At 45.8% G+C, this 18,024-nt stretch overlaps 1 protein-coding gene across 1 annotated transcript in view; it reads right to left on the bottom strand.

Annotated features, from left to right (window-relative positions):
• Positions 1–390: 390 nt before the first annotated feature.
• LOC116942580 (solute carrier organic anion transporter family member 5A1-like) overlaps positions 391–18,024 on the bottom strand; it is a 45,223-nt gene continuing 27,589 nt past the window's right edge. Inside the window, exons 4-9 of the mRNA XM_032954657.2 lie at positions 16,494–16,658; positions 12,798–12,996; positions 11,735–11,897; positions 9,893–10,137; positions 8,114–8,178; positions 391–5,801 (exon numbers count right to left, since the gene is read on the bottom strand). Coding sequence (XP_032810548.2) covers positions 5,251–5,801; positions 8,114–8,178; positions 9,893–10,137; positions 11,735–11,897; positions 12,798–12,996; positions 16,494–16,658 — 1,388 coding nt within the window. The 3' untranslated portion in view covers positions 391–5,250. The remainder of the gene's footprint in view (positions 5,802–8,113; positions 8,179–9,892; positions 10,138–11,734; positions 11,898–12,797; positions 12,997–16,493; positions 16,659–18,024) is intronic.

Below are 18,024 nucleotides of genomic sequence, written 5' to 3'. Positions count from 1 at the left end.
TCACCATGCGAGGCAGTGAGGATAGGTGAAGGAAGCAAGGTTTGTCTCGCCTGTTGACAGGCTGGTACGAATGACCCTATCTAGAATAGCTTAGTAACGCCTTGGCGGAGAAAACCACGTATAGCAGTGGATTGATCGTGACTGGCTGATGATCATAACTCATCTCAGAGTCTCCGAAGTGTGACTAAGTATTGTCCTTGGCACGTGACGCCTTGTCGACGTAGATTTGTATTTTTATTCTACACATTACTGACAGAAAATTACAAGTGAATTCATAAATAGTCAAATTCCGGGTGACGACCATGTCTATTCGTAGGTTAATGTGACTGTTAAATAAACACGGCATGATTATGGCATCGTTTCAAGATAAACATAGCAAATAAGCCATACAACTGTTGTTTTCATTTATTGTAGATGCAAAATATACATCGAAAGTCAAGCTATATATAAACATATTTCATGCAGTTTTTTTTTACATTTTAAAGCATACGCTGATTGCCACCATCCTTAAGTGATTATTTTCTTACAGCCAGTCCCTTCAAAATAAACACACATCTCGAAAGCAAACGTCACTATGCTCACATACATATATACACACAAACGTATTGACTGTATGTGGTAATTATTTTACAAAAAAATCAATTCCACTTGAAAAAGTTGGTTAGCATAATTTTGCATTATAGTTGCATATTGCTAAGTATGACCACTGTGAGGACAGGGCCACTGATAAAATATGTATAGTCTTACACCAACAAATGTGCTATCATGAAGCTTGATACAATTCCACAGACACTTTGTAAATTCCTGTAAACAAGTGCACATGTCGTTACTAAACCACATGTATACCTGTCCCAAATCCATCACAAAGCAGTGGTTCAGAAATCGTTTTGAATGTGACCACTGCACTCACACTCTGGGCTGCAGCTACAAGTAAGCGCATTTCCTTATTAATCTACCATTGCTTCTCCACGCCTGCCGCGAAGACGGTCGCTATTTTTAAAGTTCGGTTTTAACACGTGAGTGGACGAAGAACAATGTGATAACAATGATAGGTTGCTGAGTTCCTTTGCACGGATGAACGGTGGGGCATCTACGGCTGGCCCAGTCATGCTGCTATAGGGTGTTGTGAGAGTGCACAGTGTGTTCTGTATAAAGCGGATGCAATAGATCGATAAACATTGATAACAGGACAAGCGCTGGCAACATTTCCAGCAAATATATTATGACTAAATCATAGTAAGAATCCCTGTCTAGTTTAGTCTATTCACCTGAGTGTCCCTTGCAAAAGAGACGGTGGATCTCAATTGAATGGGCTCTCAACGTTCTATGTAAAACAAGACAAAATAAGTAGCGTTGACAAAGTAGAAACGTGCACATCAGATGGAGAGACTTGACAATTGTTCGGCATACTAATATGCACGTGCAAAACAATCCGAAAGTAATTGAATATCACAGCGCATTTCTGTTGGCCTTGGTGATACGCTGACAGCATCAATATTGTCAATAAGATCGGTCACCATCTCCTGCTCGCGGGAGAATAGCGTAATTCAAGCACAACAGTTATCCCTGAATCTCTTGCAAAATGTCGTTCTCGATAAATACAACACACTCGGCTATTTGAGTCCATTCTTCCCACACGTTTCAACCCGACTAGATTCTACACGCTGCTCATGTACGCAGTCGTATTAAAGTCCGATTTTAAACCTTATCACAATTATTCATAGCCAAATAAGAGCCTCAATAAAATATGAATACCATGGGCGTAAAAATGAAGCCACGTATACAAATTCTGGCTCTGCCACAATTCAAAGACAATTTTATTTTAAATAGTGCTTTGATGTCATTACTTTTATTGCCGCAGAGCCACTATATATAAACAAAATTCTACACAATGTTATTCCTATTGTGTGTATCAGCATTACGTCTCAAGACGAATAATCCATTCAGAACTCTTGCAAGGGGGCATTGCAACGCCCCCTGTGTTTGGGGGACGGGAAAAGAGTCCCGGGAACTACTTTTGAATGCCATTAAAGCAAACAAACCTCCTGTCTGCATTAGGGGGAACACTTTTTTCATCCACCCTGTAAAAGAGAAATATTTGTCACGTGACAGTGAAACATGTTGTTTGTAATTTTCAAGAGTGGGAATATAGGCGACATTAATGACAAAACAAAACGCTTTGACCTGGGGTGGTTTTTTTTTCATCGTGTGTGCAGTACCTCGTGAACAGGATGATACCATAAACTCACTACACGCGAGAGTCCGGCTTAATTGCAGGTGGCTCTAGGGCAGTGGTTCTCCTTAACCTGGGGTGCACGCACCCCTGGGCGTGCGATATGCCCTTTCTGGGGGTGCCAGACATGGCCAGATTTTTTGTTCGAAGGTAAATCATCTAAAACACAAGTTAAGCACGGGCACGTAAGTACAACTGCTTTGTTTAATCAAACCCTCTATGTATTTATTAACGTACTTTTTTTTTAAGATTCAGAACCAAAGAGGTGCAGGCTGCAGTGAAGGTTAAGGACCCACTGCTCTAAAACATACATTTTAAACCAGGATCTCTGAGCTCTGATGTCCGAGTCGCCCATCTACCTCTGTCACCAAATATTTAAAACTCGGATTAATATAAGGAGTGTTACAATTAGCCCCCCCCTCCGCATCCCAATTCAATAATAAATTATTTCACGTGTTTACATTGCGGTGAATGTAGTGGCTTCCAGTGGCTAGAGCAGTCACGCCAATCCGTTACATACAACATACGCAAACTCAAAACGTGTAAATTGTTCACACACGTGTGTCCGTGACGTGTACCGCAAGCTACAACGATCAATATTCACCAAAGAATCATTACACGCGTGTTAGATCGAGAGCACTGGGAGCGATGCTGACAAGCTCCATTCTCTATGTATTTGTCAGAGTTTTTATACAACAGGTGAATAAATGTCATTCTCAAGAGAACCCAAGTCAAGGTAATATGTACACTGGAGCTCGCGTTTATATTGAGCTCAATTTGTAGAGGCTCAATCGATCGTGAATCAAACGGTGATTTGTAAAAGGGGAATTATCGTCGGTTATAAAGTAGCAATGACCAGACCAGTAACCATCCATTCTTCTCATTATTCTTGCAAAGTGGTTCACAGGTGTCGCGTTGCTAAAACAAAAAAACGTGTTTTTTTAAGTACGTACATTATATTTTATGTTCATCTCAATAATAATAAATATATTACAATTGTGTAGTATACACTGAGCTAATGTTTCTGAAAACACTCGACAGAAATCAAATTGCTTTTTGTGGTTAAGTACTGCATTGAGTTAAAAGAGTGTATGAGTTCCACTTATATTTACATTTATAGCAGAAGTAAAAACAACTCACAATGAATATTGCATCCAATTAAACATTACATTGCGGTAGCAATTATTTCGCAATTCTTAATCAGATTTGCATATGAATGATATGTTAATTCATACCTGTCCAAATGGATCCAATGCATCTGGACAGGTACGCAACGTCACAAGCCAAACAAAGGCATGAGAATTGTTACCAAGGGAAGGCATCGATTCGCGAATCCCGCCGGTAGATCGGCGCTTGCAGACAATGCACCTTTGCGCGTGTACTATGTACAATCTTATCAACGCACAGCGATTCGTATCAAGCAAATATCAGGTCAAGCATAGATCTAAGTGTGGTATTCCAGGTTGGACCGCGTGTTGAGCAGTTTTACTCTCTCTCTCTCACACACACACTCGAGCTTTTTGCCACGCACTACTGCTGCCGAATTATATCAATCGAAATTTGTTAATCTGATAAGTCAGAAGAATGCAAGGAAAGGAGTGGATGAGTATGAACACGAGTAAGATTAGCTGTCTGTCCTCCTGAAGATGCCCGCGCAGCCGTGCATGGCGACATTTCACGAGGATAAATTAACGTACGTTGAACTTCTTTCGCACCGCACGTAGCCAAAGCGTGCTAATCGGAGGTGCAAATGCTCAACGCAAGCGGCTGTGAAAACTTGCGTTAGGTTAAGAATGTAGCTGTACAATATTTTCAAATTTTTCGTATCAATGTGCGTTGTAGGCATAGTGTTATAGTTCCATTACACATATAAGGTTATAACTAGTCTTAGCATGAGAGCGTAAGCCATCAGCACACGCGTTTCACATGTAAACTAAAGTGTTATTGAGTTACATATCCAGTTTATTGTATATACGTTTTCCTTATGCATATTTCTTTCCATATGTATTCGTGTGCTCTTAATGATGTCTTAGTACAGTAGAATTGTGAGCAGATTGTAACGTTCCAAAATAAATCATCTTGCGTCACTGACATTATTAAGTGTAACCAGTGATGATTATATACGTGCGGATGGAATGATGCTCCAAAAAAGTGAGTGTATAATTTACATGGTTTGTTTAACATTTTACTTCTGAGCGCAGGCAATTGTGATGGCATACCTTTCCATACAGCACCGAGTGACCGGTATATATGTTAGAGTGAGTGTAAAGTTTGCGATGTTATTGTCAGGTTATTGTATGCCGCTGCATTGCATCTAATGTACACTTTCTATACATAGGACCAGATCCACATATTTATTAAGCAGCTGACATGCAGCATCGCTGATAATTCCATCCTTTCCTTTTTGCAGGTAAAGGAGACATCAACACACTTTCATCTAAAATCATCACGAGTTTGGCCCCTACTCTATTCATGACCGTTTACACACATATATGTAAATATGGCTGCAAATTCCAAATGTTGCGAAGTTGAATTTAAGTAACTTTTTTTCGTATTTATTAGCCGAGGTATTTAATGTATTTTTTTTAGCACGTGACGTTTTTTACGGTTTATAACGAAATGCTGCACAAACGTGGCACGCTAATATTGATTAATCTCTATATTGCAAGACGTACACGTTTATAATCCCTTTACAGTTCCAATCGCCATACGTACAATATATATGTCTGTAAGGTGTCAACATCCACCACTAACTCCCATCTTTGCAAATTCTGTGTAGAGCCAACGTGGAAGAGTAGGCCGAATAGCCCACCATCAGGGGGCTCTCTAGGGCTTCCTCTGGGTGGAGACACCGCCGCCAGATTGCGACGCTGTCCCCTTAAACTCGGTGCAACGATGCGACGGCGCGCACACACGCACGCACGCGCACACACGTAAGCACGCACGTGAGCACGCACGTGAGCGTGTACCCACGTGCACACGCACACGACGAAGACACCGAACAGCACGACAAAGCCCTACACTCGAGTGCTGCCGAACACGACGTTGTCATTGGAGTCGGCCGGCGCCACGGCGCTGCACAGGCTGATGGACGCCGCGCCGTCGCTGTAGTCCCGGTGATGGACCAGCGCCGGGCTGCCGGCGGGCGCACCCCTCGGATCGGCCGCCGTGGCCGCGGCCGCGGCGACGGCGGTCGCGGCGACGGCGAGGTTGCCCGTCACGAACGAAGGGCAGGAGCGAGTTCGCATGCAGCCGCGAATGCGCGCGCTGCGGTCCCCGCCCCCGCCGCCGCCGCCGCCGCCGGGCCTCCCGTCAGCCGAGGAGGCGGAGGGCTTGTCGCCGGCGGCCAGCGAGGCGCGCTCCTCGCGCCGCTTGATGGAGTACCACGTGAGGAATATGAAGATGAAGCCCATGAACTTGATGCCCGCCACGAGGCCGAAGTAGACGAAGCGGAAGGAGGTGACGTCGTACTCGAGGCACGAGCCGTAGGTGCCGCAGTCGTGCTGCTGCCACAGCATGCACGTGGTGTCGATGACGGCGCCGAAGTAGATCGGAGTCGGGATGTACGCTGGCGGGAGCGAGGGAGGCACGCGCGCTGTGTCAAGTGCCGCTTAGCGCCGTGAATACGTGGCGAAAGCTCTCGAAGCCGGGCCGATAGAACTGCCTTTTTGTGTTTTAGTTTCTTTATTTTTATTTAGTTTGTGCTTAGACTCCGCTCCTTTAGTACCATGGAATGATGATTTAAAAAAATACTTTCATTCTAATTTAGCATCGTTCATGCCAACAAGGACCAAATACCATGTACGCGTTTGGCTACGTACTGCGCTAAAGAAGATCAGCACACATACACACCCGGCAAATGAAAACTCTACTACCAAGCAAAATCCAAAATTAATAAACAAATTAAGAAATGGCACCAACATTAAAAACACAAAAAATTAAATAACGTTTAATGGGAGAATAACTCCCAATGTCAGCTGTAGCCTGCCTGGACCATGAGCTTTAAGGAAAAGAGGCAGACTTTAAATGAACATGAAGCCCATTCCTAATGAACCCTTTTAAACCACATTCACGTCTGAGTATCAATTTGATGATGGCACCTTAGGGTGGCTGATTTGTGCCACAAAGATGGCACGTGTTTATGCATAAATAACACGAACTTGTCTTGACTTGTTTACTGCGTGAGATCTCCACCCCACCAAACATGCTATCCTTGCCCTTCCCCCGCATCTCCTATTAGCACGGCTGGTTACGTATGGTGCGAAAGAAGTTCAACATACCAACATACTTTTTTTGGGGGGGTGGTGTGGAGATTTTTTCCGGTTGTGGCCGCGGTCCGGCATACATTAATTAGTGAGAGAATACTCCAGTTTAATTCCATTTATATGCGTGACTTACGGCCGAACAGCTTCAATTGACACTCTATAACTGTCAACTAAATAGTCACAATTTCATGATGTTGATTCACTCTTCAAGACACCGGTGGGCTAAAGTCGTGAACTATTTGTCTTTTGTAAACGTGACACATTTTTTTTACTGTTTGGCTGTGTCGGGTGGTGGAGGGTTACGATACATTTATAAAAAAAACGCGATCTAACCCAAAAACCTTGACTATGCAGTATGAATACAGCCGCTGATAGAGAGGCGAAAAAAGGCACGGTTGAATAGTTGCCGTCGCCTTGAAGCAGGCAGCGTGAAAGGCGAAGTAAGGTGCACTAGAAGTGGAAGGACGCGGAGATATTCTCACAGACTTGAAGCGTTTATTCTATGTTCACCTTTAACGTAAGTGTAAAATGTAAAAGAAAAAAAACATAGCACTAATGGAGCACATGGATAAGCGTGGCACCTTAGGGTGCAGGGTCACCGCATTCTGCGCAGCACGTAAGTTCAATAGACGGCTTTAGAATGACTTGTGCACATCGGCACGCCATGTCGTAGCTTACCACACGCAGTGTTTCCACGTGCAAAACAGTGTTTTTTTGGGAGAGAAAACAAATCTGAAATTCATAGTTATTTACGTCGGCCAACTGTATGGCTTACGACGAATTATTCCTTAACCTGAGTGCAGCTTTGAGAGGTTTTACCATATTGACACTCATGAAAAAACAGTATCAATTTACTGTAAGGAGAGACACCGTAAACCACGGTTAACTGGGCTAACAGAGCGGAGATCTGGTCCGGCTAACTGGATGTTTCAGCCAGAGTGCTAATATGTTTAAAATTAAAAAAAATATTTAAATACATACGAGAAAGTCCCACCTCGTGTTTAATCTAATATTTAAAAAAACAACCCTCACTAACACTTATCGTGAATAAAATTTTAAATAAAATTTATTAAAAATAGGTATAAAAAGTGGTATACAGTACTGTGGTTTTGTACTCACCACAGATGGTACGATGCAGCTGTGGAAACACTCCGGACCAAAAGTTATGAGTCACTGAGGCGAGTGGCAACGCCTTGAACCTTTGCCCCCAAAAAATAGAAAACTTAAACTGAAACTAACCTCAAGGTTTACTCAAAAGTAACAGGACTGCACATTGCAAGCTCGCCACTGAATACTTTGGTCATCATTCTCCTGGTGGCCTGGGGCTGTGCAACATGGGTGCGGGCTTAGCGCCGTCGGGCTTATGAGAGTATGTGGAAATGCTTATCTATAGAGGTGGCTTTTTGGCTTGCAGATACTTACTTTGCTTTGATATTTTGAGCCAGACTCAGTCTGAATTCTGGATACGTGAAGTCCGGTTAGCCGCGGTTTACTGGAGAATGAAATCAAAATTTTTTGCTTTACCAGTTTCCGGACCGAGCCTGGCTCAATCTGAATTCCGAACACGAAAAGTCCGGCTATCCGGAGTTTACCGGATAATGAAATCGCATGGTACCTAGAGTGCGCAGCAACACGAACTGCATGCCGAGCGCCAAAGGCCTCTCGGTTTCTTCCACCGATCTGGATCAAGACAAAGAGAATCATCATTCGGTCTTCCACGATGTTAAAGCACCAGTAAACAAAAAAAAACACTCGCGTCAAAATCAAAACGCATATTGCACGTACACCACAAGTATACCGCATGTTCGTTACAATCATTAACGATCATCATCACCACTCATGGTCTTGGGACACCATCATCCAGTCAAACTTCTGCACGTGGCATTGCTCCATCTCGGCGGTGGTCATACTCTCATTGGTGTGGCCCTTTCTTGGCTGCTCCTCCGTCACCAGTCTCGTCCATCGGCCAAATTCCCTGCCAGCTATGACGTGTCCAGCCCAAGCTCGCTTACTTTTATTGACAGTCAACACGATGACCCACCCCCTCCTGCCACCCCTCCCCCCACTCCCCCCCCCCATAACTTTTGTTCATTTTTCCTCGCCTTCCCATTATAACAAAAAAAGGTGTGTGCTCACGCTCGCACTCCCCACGCCGCGAGTGGGGTAGTGAGATCATTTCATTTAGAGAGGATTTGGCTGCTATACATTTCCACGTGACGAGAATCCAATTCATGAGGCTATGTTTCTTTTTTGTGATAGCCAGGCCGCTTCTGATATAAAGAGCCAATGGGCCTTACCTGATAAAAAATATATAAAAAAGGTCTGATATAAAGAGCCAATGGGCCTTACCTGGTAAAAAATATATAAAAAAGGTATTCGTAATACATTTCTGTCCCTCTACCCCAGCCAGTGAGCTCCACGTTTCAGGCTTCTGCCCACGGGGTTTCTGTGCCCCCTTTTCTATTTTTTATTGCTCGTGATCTGTACCGGGCTCTTGTCAGAATATATTTTGAAAAAAATGCGATCACTCCAATTTCAGTTTGTCCTCTGCTTTCCTCCTTCTGTATCTCGGTGTAATTCCCAGCATATGCCATATCAGACGATACATACTCATTGAACATTTCTCCTTATCGCACACTGGTGTTATTAATGATCATATTGTGCTTCCCCATCCCTGTGCAATTCCCACATTCTTCACCAATATCGGTTATTGATAACCCGTAGCCTGCCTGGGGCTATTAAAACGTGCTTATTCATTTCCTCTGTTTTGGCGGGGAATTGGCTGTACCGTGGTTAGCACACTACGCTATGTACCTGGCGACCTGAGTTTGAATTCTGGCCACGGTTAACACCAGCCGGGAGTGATATCTGAAATGGTCCTGGGGTTCCGCACCTTCACCAACCCGCACGGTGAAGTATGGTCAAGCAATCCTCCATAACTAACGTGGTGTACGGACACCTTTATCTCGTGGTCTGTGACTTCACTGCTTCATTGTCCTTCAGTGAGGCATGAGCAGCTAAATGTAAAATAATAAAAGAACTCACTGGCTTTGAGTTTGTAATATAACCTAATGTATATTTTTTAAATATATAAATCCACTGCTGAATGAAGGCCATATCGATCACGGTGGTTGTTTGACCATACTTCACCATGCTGGTCTGTGTAGGTCGTTAGTGATGGGGGGGCGGGGGCGGGGGGAGACCAGGACAGCTTCATTTATCCCTCGCCACTTGTTGGCGTTTGCCGTAACCGGGAATTGAACTCAGGGTGCCAGATCAGTGGCGCGGTGCGCTGTGCGCCAACCGCCCGCCTAACCGCCACTCCAAATGCGTTCTCCCCTACGTCAGCCAATCGCACCTTTGCCCGAGCTTAGCACGGAAACGACCGCAGCACCTGAGCGTGACGATGATGGCGGAGGGCTGAGCGCAGGCCGTGATGAGCGTGACGATGAAGAGGAAGATGAGGAAGGGCACCAGGGTGCGGCAGTCTCTGGTGCACTTTCCCGGCAGCGCGTGTCCGCTCTCGTGCAGGAACGTCTTGATGATCACCAAGTGGATGTGTCCCCGATGGCCGCTCTCCGTCTGTGCGATCACCTTCTGGCTCTGGATGCACGCGCAGTCCGTGAAGTTGTGGATGTTCTGCGACCGTCCGGAGTGGGAGCGAGCGAGCGAGAGAGCGAGAGTGGGGAGGTTACATTGAATGTCGGTCGAACGTCGGGTCGCGTGCAGGGCAGCTGTGTCGTGTCGCTCACGCTTTGTATGCACGTGCGTTGAACCTCTGTCGCACCGTGCATAGCCGGCCGTGCTAATCGGAGGTGCGGGGAGCGGAGAGAGGGGATGGCAAATAGGTGCATGGAGCAAGAGCACAGCACAGCGAGCGGCTGAATTGCTCGAGTTTAGTGATCATTATTATATAGTTATGGCTAGCCATCGCACAATAATGGTCCCCGCATCGCACGCTTTCAGATGTGCTTCTGCGGTTACCTGGAATGGTCTTCCTTCCGGTTTTAGGAAGCGACTCGAGCTATGCACTTTTAAATGTAGATTGGATACTAATTTCTTTAAAACTGAATGTCTATGCTTTTTCTCTCTCTCAAATTTAGCAATCTTTGAAAGAACGTAATCAATCAGGTGGGGTGTTGACTTTTGTTGGCCGACTCCCTGTGTTGTATTGCATTATATTTCCAAGTTTTCTAAGTTTGTTTTCTCGTTCATTTGTACCTGATGATGGTTGCTTGTGTTGCAATCGAAACGTCGTATTCTATTATTATTTTATTTTATTTCTTTCGATGTGACTTTACCGAAATAACTAAAGAGTAATTCCTGCAGTCACGAAAGCTTCGAATGTAGTTCGAATCTAGTTTGAATTGTTGTGTTCAGTTTGTTGCCCTTCCCGGACAACTCCAATCACACGGTTGGCTACACACGGTGTGAAATAAGTTCAACACATATATCGAGATGCAGTGTACAAGGAACATTTTGGATTTCATAATCTTTTCATATAATGATGCACAACGTAAATTTTCAAAAGGGGCCTGGTCACAAATGATAGCTCTACCGAGTGGCTTATCGTGTGGAAATTTATAGCAGCCAAATTCTCTAAACGAACGTTTCTAAATGTGGAGGTAAAAACCGGAGGACCCCGAGAACAATCCACGCGACTACGGGGAGAACACGCAAACTCCAAATATACAGCAGCAGGCGTCCAGGGTTGGGATCGAACCCACGACTTCCTGTACACCAGGCGAGGTAGTTAACATCTCGCTGCCGTGGCACCCAGCAGAGACATCCAAACTCTTTAATTTCAACCCCCTCCATCTAAAGAGATATTCCGCGGTAGCGTGTGGCCAAAACCACGAGGGAATGAAACGCTCAACCTGCACTCGGATTACAAGTGGCTCCGACTACCTCTGTGGCAGAACCGCCAACGGCAGCAGCAGCAGCAGCAGCAATAGGCACAAACATGGCCACACACACACACACCATACAGACATTCACAACAACAACAACAACAACTGTGGGGATAATAAACAAACAAATAACCCGTTGGTCAGGCCCGTTGGGAACGAGCACACTTTAGCCCACTTGGTGGTTGGTGGTTGGTGGTAGTGGTGGTTGGTGGTGGTGGTGGTAGTGGTGGTGGTGGTAGTGGTGGTGGTAGTGGTGGTGGTGGTAGTGGTGGTAGTGGTGGTGGTAGTGGTGGAGCTGCAGTGGCCAAGCGCGTGTGGCGTTGTACCCCGCTGGCCGAATCCCTGACGGCGGCCGTGCAGCCGGCCAGGCAGGGGTTGAAGTAGGTGATGCCGTCGGAGCCGCACACGGGGCTGTACTCCTGCATGCGGCAGCCGCAGTTCACGTTGCACTCCCACGTCAGGTTCCGCCGCGTCACCTTCAGGGAGGGCCTGGCAGCAGACCCGACGGGGCGTTGGGTGGCGGCCCGTTTGACGCGTTTGCTCGGCGCCAACGGCGGCGGTTTTTTCCGTAGCGGCGTGTCGCGTACGGTGCCCGGGGGGGGGGGGGCGGGGGGGGGGGGGGGCGCACGTCAACGGGACCCCTCCGGTTAGCTACGGTCGGCTCCGTAGGACGCGAAAGAAGTTGGACGTACAATGCATAGATAGATAACGCGCGCATACAACACGCATTGACGGGAATTGGCGACCGGAGCAGTTTAACGTCGCCGCCGCCGCCGCGGTGCGATGCGGAGTGCGCGTTTTTCGGGGAATTCATGCGTCGATTGAGATTGATCGTGTGCTCGAGATGCGCGGATTGAATTGTGGTGGAAAAAGAATTGTACTTTTGCTTTATTAAATCTGTATCGCAGGAGAAGGCGGCCGCTTGGGGTCGGCCTTCATCCAACAGTTGGATTGACCATTGGTGGTGGTGCTGAAAATGATATGCTAATGTTACCTTTGCAGGCTAATGGATCAAACTGGATCGCATAAACGAGAGCAAGACAACCGAATCTTGAGTCGAATATTATCCCGAATCGTGACTGTCCCTCGAATCGCTGTGGGGGAAAGGATCGTTCCATGAAACATTGTTTAACAGTTTACACGCCGCAGCATTGATGCCAAATGCACGTTTCATTTCAACACGGGTGCACGTTTTTTTTACACCGTCAATAAATCGCAACGCACGTTAAATCCACGAGAGCGTGACGTTTCCGTGCGGAAATTGCTTTTTCCTTTTCGTGCCGTCGCAACTTCATAATTTTAACGATTAAATTGAACCACCCATCATTGTGTTGCGAGCGCTCGAAGCGGTGGCGCGAAAGTAGGCCGCTCTGGCTTGCGAGGTCTGACCCTGTGGTGTAGGGGATATTGATGCCTCCCAGGTTGATGCTCTCGCATCCGGCGATGAAGAGCGTCGAGAAGCAGAGCAGAGAGACTCCGCAGCAGATCATGGCCAGCTTGGCGGACTCGCGAGCACCCAGCTTGAGTTTCTTGATGATGAGGCCGCCAATCACGATGCCCACGCCCGCGCTTGGGACGATCACGATGCCTGCACGTTTGGTCAAGAGGTGCGGAAAATGAATTGGTCAAAGGCGCTCAAAGGCCATCATCGTTTGTTCTCCATCCACGGTGCGATAATAATAATAATATCTACGAAATGTTGCGATATCACGTAGTTGACTTTCTGGTATCAGATACGATTTATTACAAACTCCCACTGCACAAAAAAAAAAATCGTCTTCACGAACCTGTTTCTATTCTTCCCTTAAAACACCCCCCCCCCCTCTTCTCCCAAATCCATCCTACTGCGACTGCTACTCCCCAAATATCACCAGGCATACCCCAACCCCTATCATTACAACAACCCATACGCCTATCACTACCACTACCCATACCCCTATCACTACCCAACCCCTATCACTACCACAACCCCTGCCACTACCCCAACCCCTGTCACTACCCCAACTGCTGTCACTACCCCAACCCCTATCACTACCCCAACCCCTGTCACTACTCTAACCCCTGTCACTACCCCAACCCCTGTCACTACCCCAACCCCTGTCACTACCCCAACCCCTGTCACTACCCCAACCCCTGTCACTACCCCAACCCCTGTCACTACCCCAACCCCTGTCACTACCCCAACCCCTGTCACTACCCCAACCCCTATCACTACCCCAACCCCTATCACTACCCCAACCCCTATCACTACCCCAACCCCTATCACTACCCCAACCCCTGTCACTAGCTGTATGCCAACCCCTCCTTAACCACTCCCACCTATTTTCCTATCACCACAAATACACCACCACTTTTAATAACCACACTCTTTATCTCAACCACTATCATCTGATGTACAATTTCATAACTGCTCTAAAGCACCTCGGAATATGGTGCTTTATGAATCTATATAAGAGAAGGGGATTTAGAGAGCCCCTCGAAAGGTCATTTTGGCCTGCTCTTCCGCTCGGATCAATCATTTTGGAAGAGGTGGCAGTATCCACACTTGACCCCTCCACACTTGACCCCTCCACACTTGACCCCTCCACACTTGATCCCTCCACACTTGACCCCTCCACACACGACCCACCGATCAACCAACTGTGGTGTTACCATCGACACTGCTGGGGGGATAGAGGCAGTGGTGGATTTAATAAACTCGTCGATTGCGTCAACTGTCGCGCCAGAAGGTCAAAATCAGTGACCCCTGGATTGCAAGTCGTCCAGAATGCTGACCATTACACAACGGTAGCATCCCTTAGCTAGGCTAACGGTGAATTCATTCCAAAAGACCAATATACTGATGCGCGTTGTCCACTTCAAGGAAAATACAATTTCCCACCATTTGGCTCTGGATTTCAAGGTTACCTGAAGACTGAGGCTTTTGTGATTATTTCCTTCAGAAAGGCACTCACTTTTGCTGCAAGGGAGGTTTTTTTCTCTCTCGATATTTCTCTTATCACACAATTGCAAGAGAGCCACTGACGTCAGTCGAAGACCATTCATTCGGGCTGTATGGGTGGCATGTACAGCGTCTAAACAATAGTGACTGACAGGCCGTGTCTACTACACGGGAAACATTCTTCGGAAAAAGCATTTCCCAATTCATGAACATCGCTTCAAGTTAACCTTGAGCACAAAATTTAGGTAATTATGCCATTTTGGACATTCCTTCTTCCATAAAAGAATACAAAATCTACAATGAAATGTCTGCTGAAGACCTTGTAACGTCATTACCAAGGATCAGCTAAATCTAACGCGTAGGCTAATGCTATGATTCACCATTGATTTTTGGATCACACTATCGACACCCAATGGCTGTTTTGTTATAGTTCCGAAATTTACAATCAAATATTAAAATAAAACTGCGCATCAACATATATTCAATTCCCTGTCATTGTGGAACCAGTCACGTCACATGAGACACGTGCAGAAATTTGACGACATATTTAATGGAGGCTCCATTGTAAAAGCCACTGACTTTCTCACAAGACTGTATAGAGCAGAATCAAATGATGATTACACAGTTACACATCTAGATTTCTAAGTTGTCCCTCTCACAAGACGTCTGGTTAGCATTAAAGAGTTGGCCAAACACCCTCCAGAGGGGCTGTCGAGTGCTCCCTCAAGTGGAGACCCCTCAACCAACAATGGCATGAGCAAGATGTAGCAGGGCTGCCCCTTGAAACCTATCATTAAGTAGTATGTATCGCCAGAAAGTCAATGGGACATGGGACATGGACGTTAGACAAGATGTGACGTCATAACATCCGATGGATATTATTACGGATTAATTTCTGCTATTTTCTTCATATTTTTATTATATATGTGTAGTTATGAGCAGTCACTGTATACACTCACACAACCACATGATGCAACTCTTTATGAATGCTTATACAATAGTTCGTTAGGATTGACTGAGGCTCACAGAGCCAGATTATGGCACCTTTAGGATTCATATTCTTTGGTGCTTTCGGTAAAGTCGCGTAGATAGAAAATAATAATAGAAAATACAGTGAATAGATAGAATAAAAATAAAATTAAAATAATGAAAAACAAAAAAACACTCATGTAGACTGTAGACTGGTTCTTAACCGGAGTGAGTGTACTGGCAGTCTATAATGTAGACTGTAGCCTGGTTCTTAACCGGAGTGAGTGTACTGGCAGTCTATAATGTAGACTGTAGCCTGGTTATTAGGATTCTTGAAATTCATTGTTATATTCCTTGGCTCACAAAGGCACACTGGAGCACACTCAGGATACCTAAAGTTCAGTAAAGTTGAGTAAAGTTGAGTAAAGTTCAGTAAAGTTCAGTGTTTTTGTTGATGCACAGAGCCAGACTAAAACATCTGTAGGACTCTTGGGGTGCAGCATTATTGCCTGAGGCCCAAGGAGACAGAATAAGGCACCATCAGGTTTGTTATAATTCAATGATATTGACTGAGTCCTCCGGAAGTCAGACTAATGAGCCTCTAGGAATCTCAGGTCCAGTATCAAGGACGGCATAGAGACCTCGCTACGTACGGGCTCATTAGATGCGACACCGCGCACAGCAATTTGACATTGTGATTGGATGCAAGCATATGCTGCCCTCCATTGCTAAACTATTAGAAATATTTTTTATTCAACCGGGTAAGGCGCACTGAGCTCTATAGCTCTTTTTCAGAAGAAACAATTATAGCTCAATGTGGAGATGTATAGCAGCCAAATACTCGAAAAAAGGATCCGGAGAAAAATCGACGTGACCACGTGAGAGAACACTGACTCCAAATATACAGGCGTCAAGGGTCGGGATCGAACCCACGACCCTCATAGTTAGTGAGTTCATAGTTGCATTTATTTGGTATAGCCCTGTGAGCCATTCGGCTCTTGAATCGGGTGCAACCGCAACAAACAAAAAACACGAACAAGAAAACATCTTAAATTGACTACGTGTGACTGCGCAAACAGAAAATCCAGGAAAAAAAAACCATCAAAATATTCCTGAAAAATATTCCTCCCCGCCTACCAGGCGAGGGAGTGAACATATCGGCGCCCCGAGCGTACCCGTGTAGATGCTGGCACTCGAGGCTCGGATGCCGAACTGAGACTCAATGAACTTGGGAATGAAGGTGATGAAGGCGGTGACGATGGCGTTTTCCGCGGTGTAGGAGAGGCTCATGAAGAGGAAGCTGCAGTTCCCCAGGATGCGCGCGGCCGCTCGAGGAAGCTCTGCAGTACAAACGGGCACACGGGGGGGTGGGGGAGTGGTGTCTTCATCTGATACATCAGAGTCAATCAGTTTGATGGGGGGTCGCGGCGGGGGGGGGGCTGTTGTAGGTTTGGGGGACTCCCTCTCTTATTTGTTCAATCCTTTCCCTCGTCGACTGAAGGACTGTGTTGTTGTTGTTGTCTTGGGGGGAGCGGTAGTGTCGCGGTTAGCGCGCCGCGCTACGAACGTGGCGACCCGGGTTCCATTCCCACTGACAGGCCAACACCCAGTGACGATTATTTGAACTGGGCCTCCCCTAGGTCGACTCGGCCTCAAATGAGTACCTGGTGCCGTGTGTAAACATCGCCACTAGGGAGACAAAGGCGACCGGGCGTGGTGCTGGCCACCCACCCCCTCGTGTGCCGTGCCAGCCTTCATAGGTGCTCGCTAACAGCACTTGCCCCAACAGTCTGTTGAGACTACACGGGAGATCTTTGTCTGCGTTTTCTTGGTGTGATCTGGGATTGTTCTTGCTGTTGTTGTTTTATTGCCTTTCCCAAGCTTGGAAGTTTGTTGTACTTATGCAATTCGAACCGTTTTGCTTTATCTATTAAATATATTTATTTTCAGTGATTTGCTTTCCTTTCCGATGCTCTGCACTCCTATCGGTTTATTTTTACATTTGGTTGTTGCTGTTACTTTCTGACCCCGTGCCCCTACTGGACATATATGAAAAAAAGAGCTTCATAGCTCATCGGATTTCTCAAGGTTGAATAAAGATTCAGATTTTCACCACCACTTATGCCCAATTCCAAATGCTCCGTTGTTATTTTTACGTTGGTTATTTCAGTTCTAGTTTTGTGTGTGATATACACATGTTTAAGCCTACACTATACTATGCATAGTACTGGTAGTAGTATACGTAGTAATGGGCTTGCTCTAATTACCAATTTAATGTCATTAAGCCCCTGCATTAATCTGTCCCTGCTTACAGGCAGATGGTAAATTCATTTTCTGACAGAGCTGGGTCATTGATCCTTAATTATGCTGCACTTAATGGGTTACATGATTGCAATTACGTAGCATGCCTATTTTAACTACGTTCTGGAATTAATTGTTCACTAAACACCACATTCTGACCCTACCATCTTTGTCGGCATTGAGGGCATTGCTTTATGGCTAATACTGCCACACCTGTGAATGCAATTAGGCAAGCCATTTGTGACTGGACCATTGTTCATGCCAGTTTTGGAAGAAAAAAACAACCAAAAAACAGGTACGTTAAAGTAGCAAATGCAATTGTTATTCACGCTGTGTTTGAATACCATTTGTAATGCCGTATGTAAGCTTCTCTCACTTGTGTCAAATATGTTTAGTTTGGATTGC

The sequence above is a fragment of the Petromyzon marinus genome, chromosome 15 (genome assembly GCF_048934315.1).
Source record: "Petromyzon marinus isolate PM22_M1 ecotype Great Lakes invasive population chromosome 15, UKy_Petmar_22M1.pri1.0, whole genome shotgun sequence".
Lineage (NCBI taxonomy): Eukaryota > Metazoa > Chordata > Hyperoartia > Petromyzontiformes > Petromyzontidae > Petromyzon > Petromyzon marinus.
The sequence above is the reverse complement of the archived record's forward strand: the minus strand, read 5'-3'. Positions and strand labels throughout refer to the sequence as shown.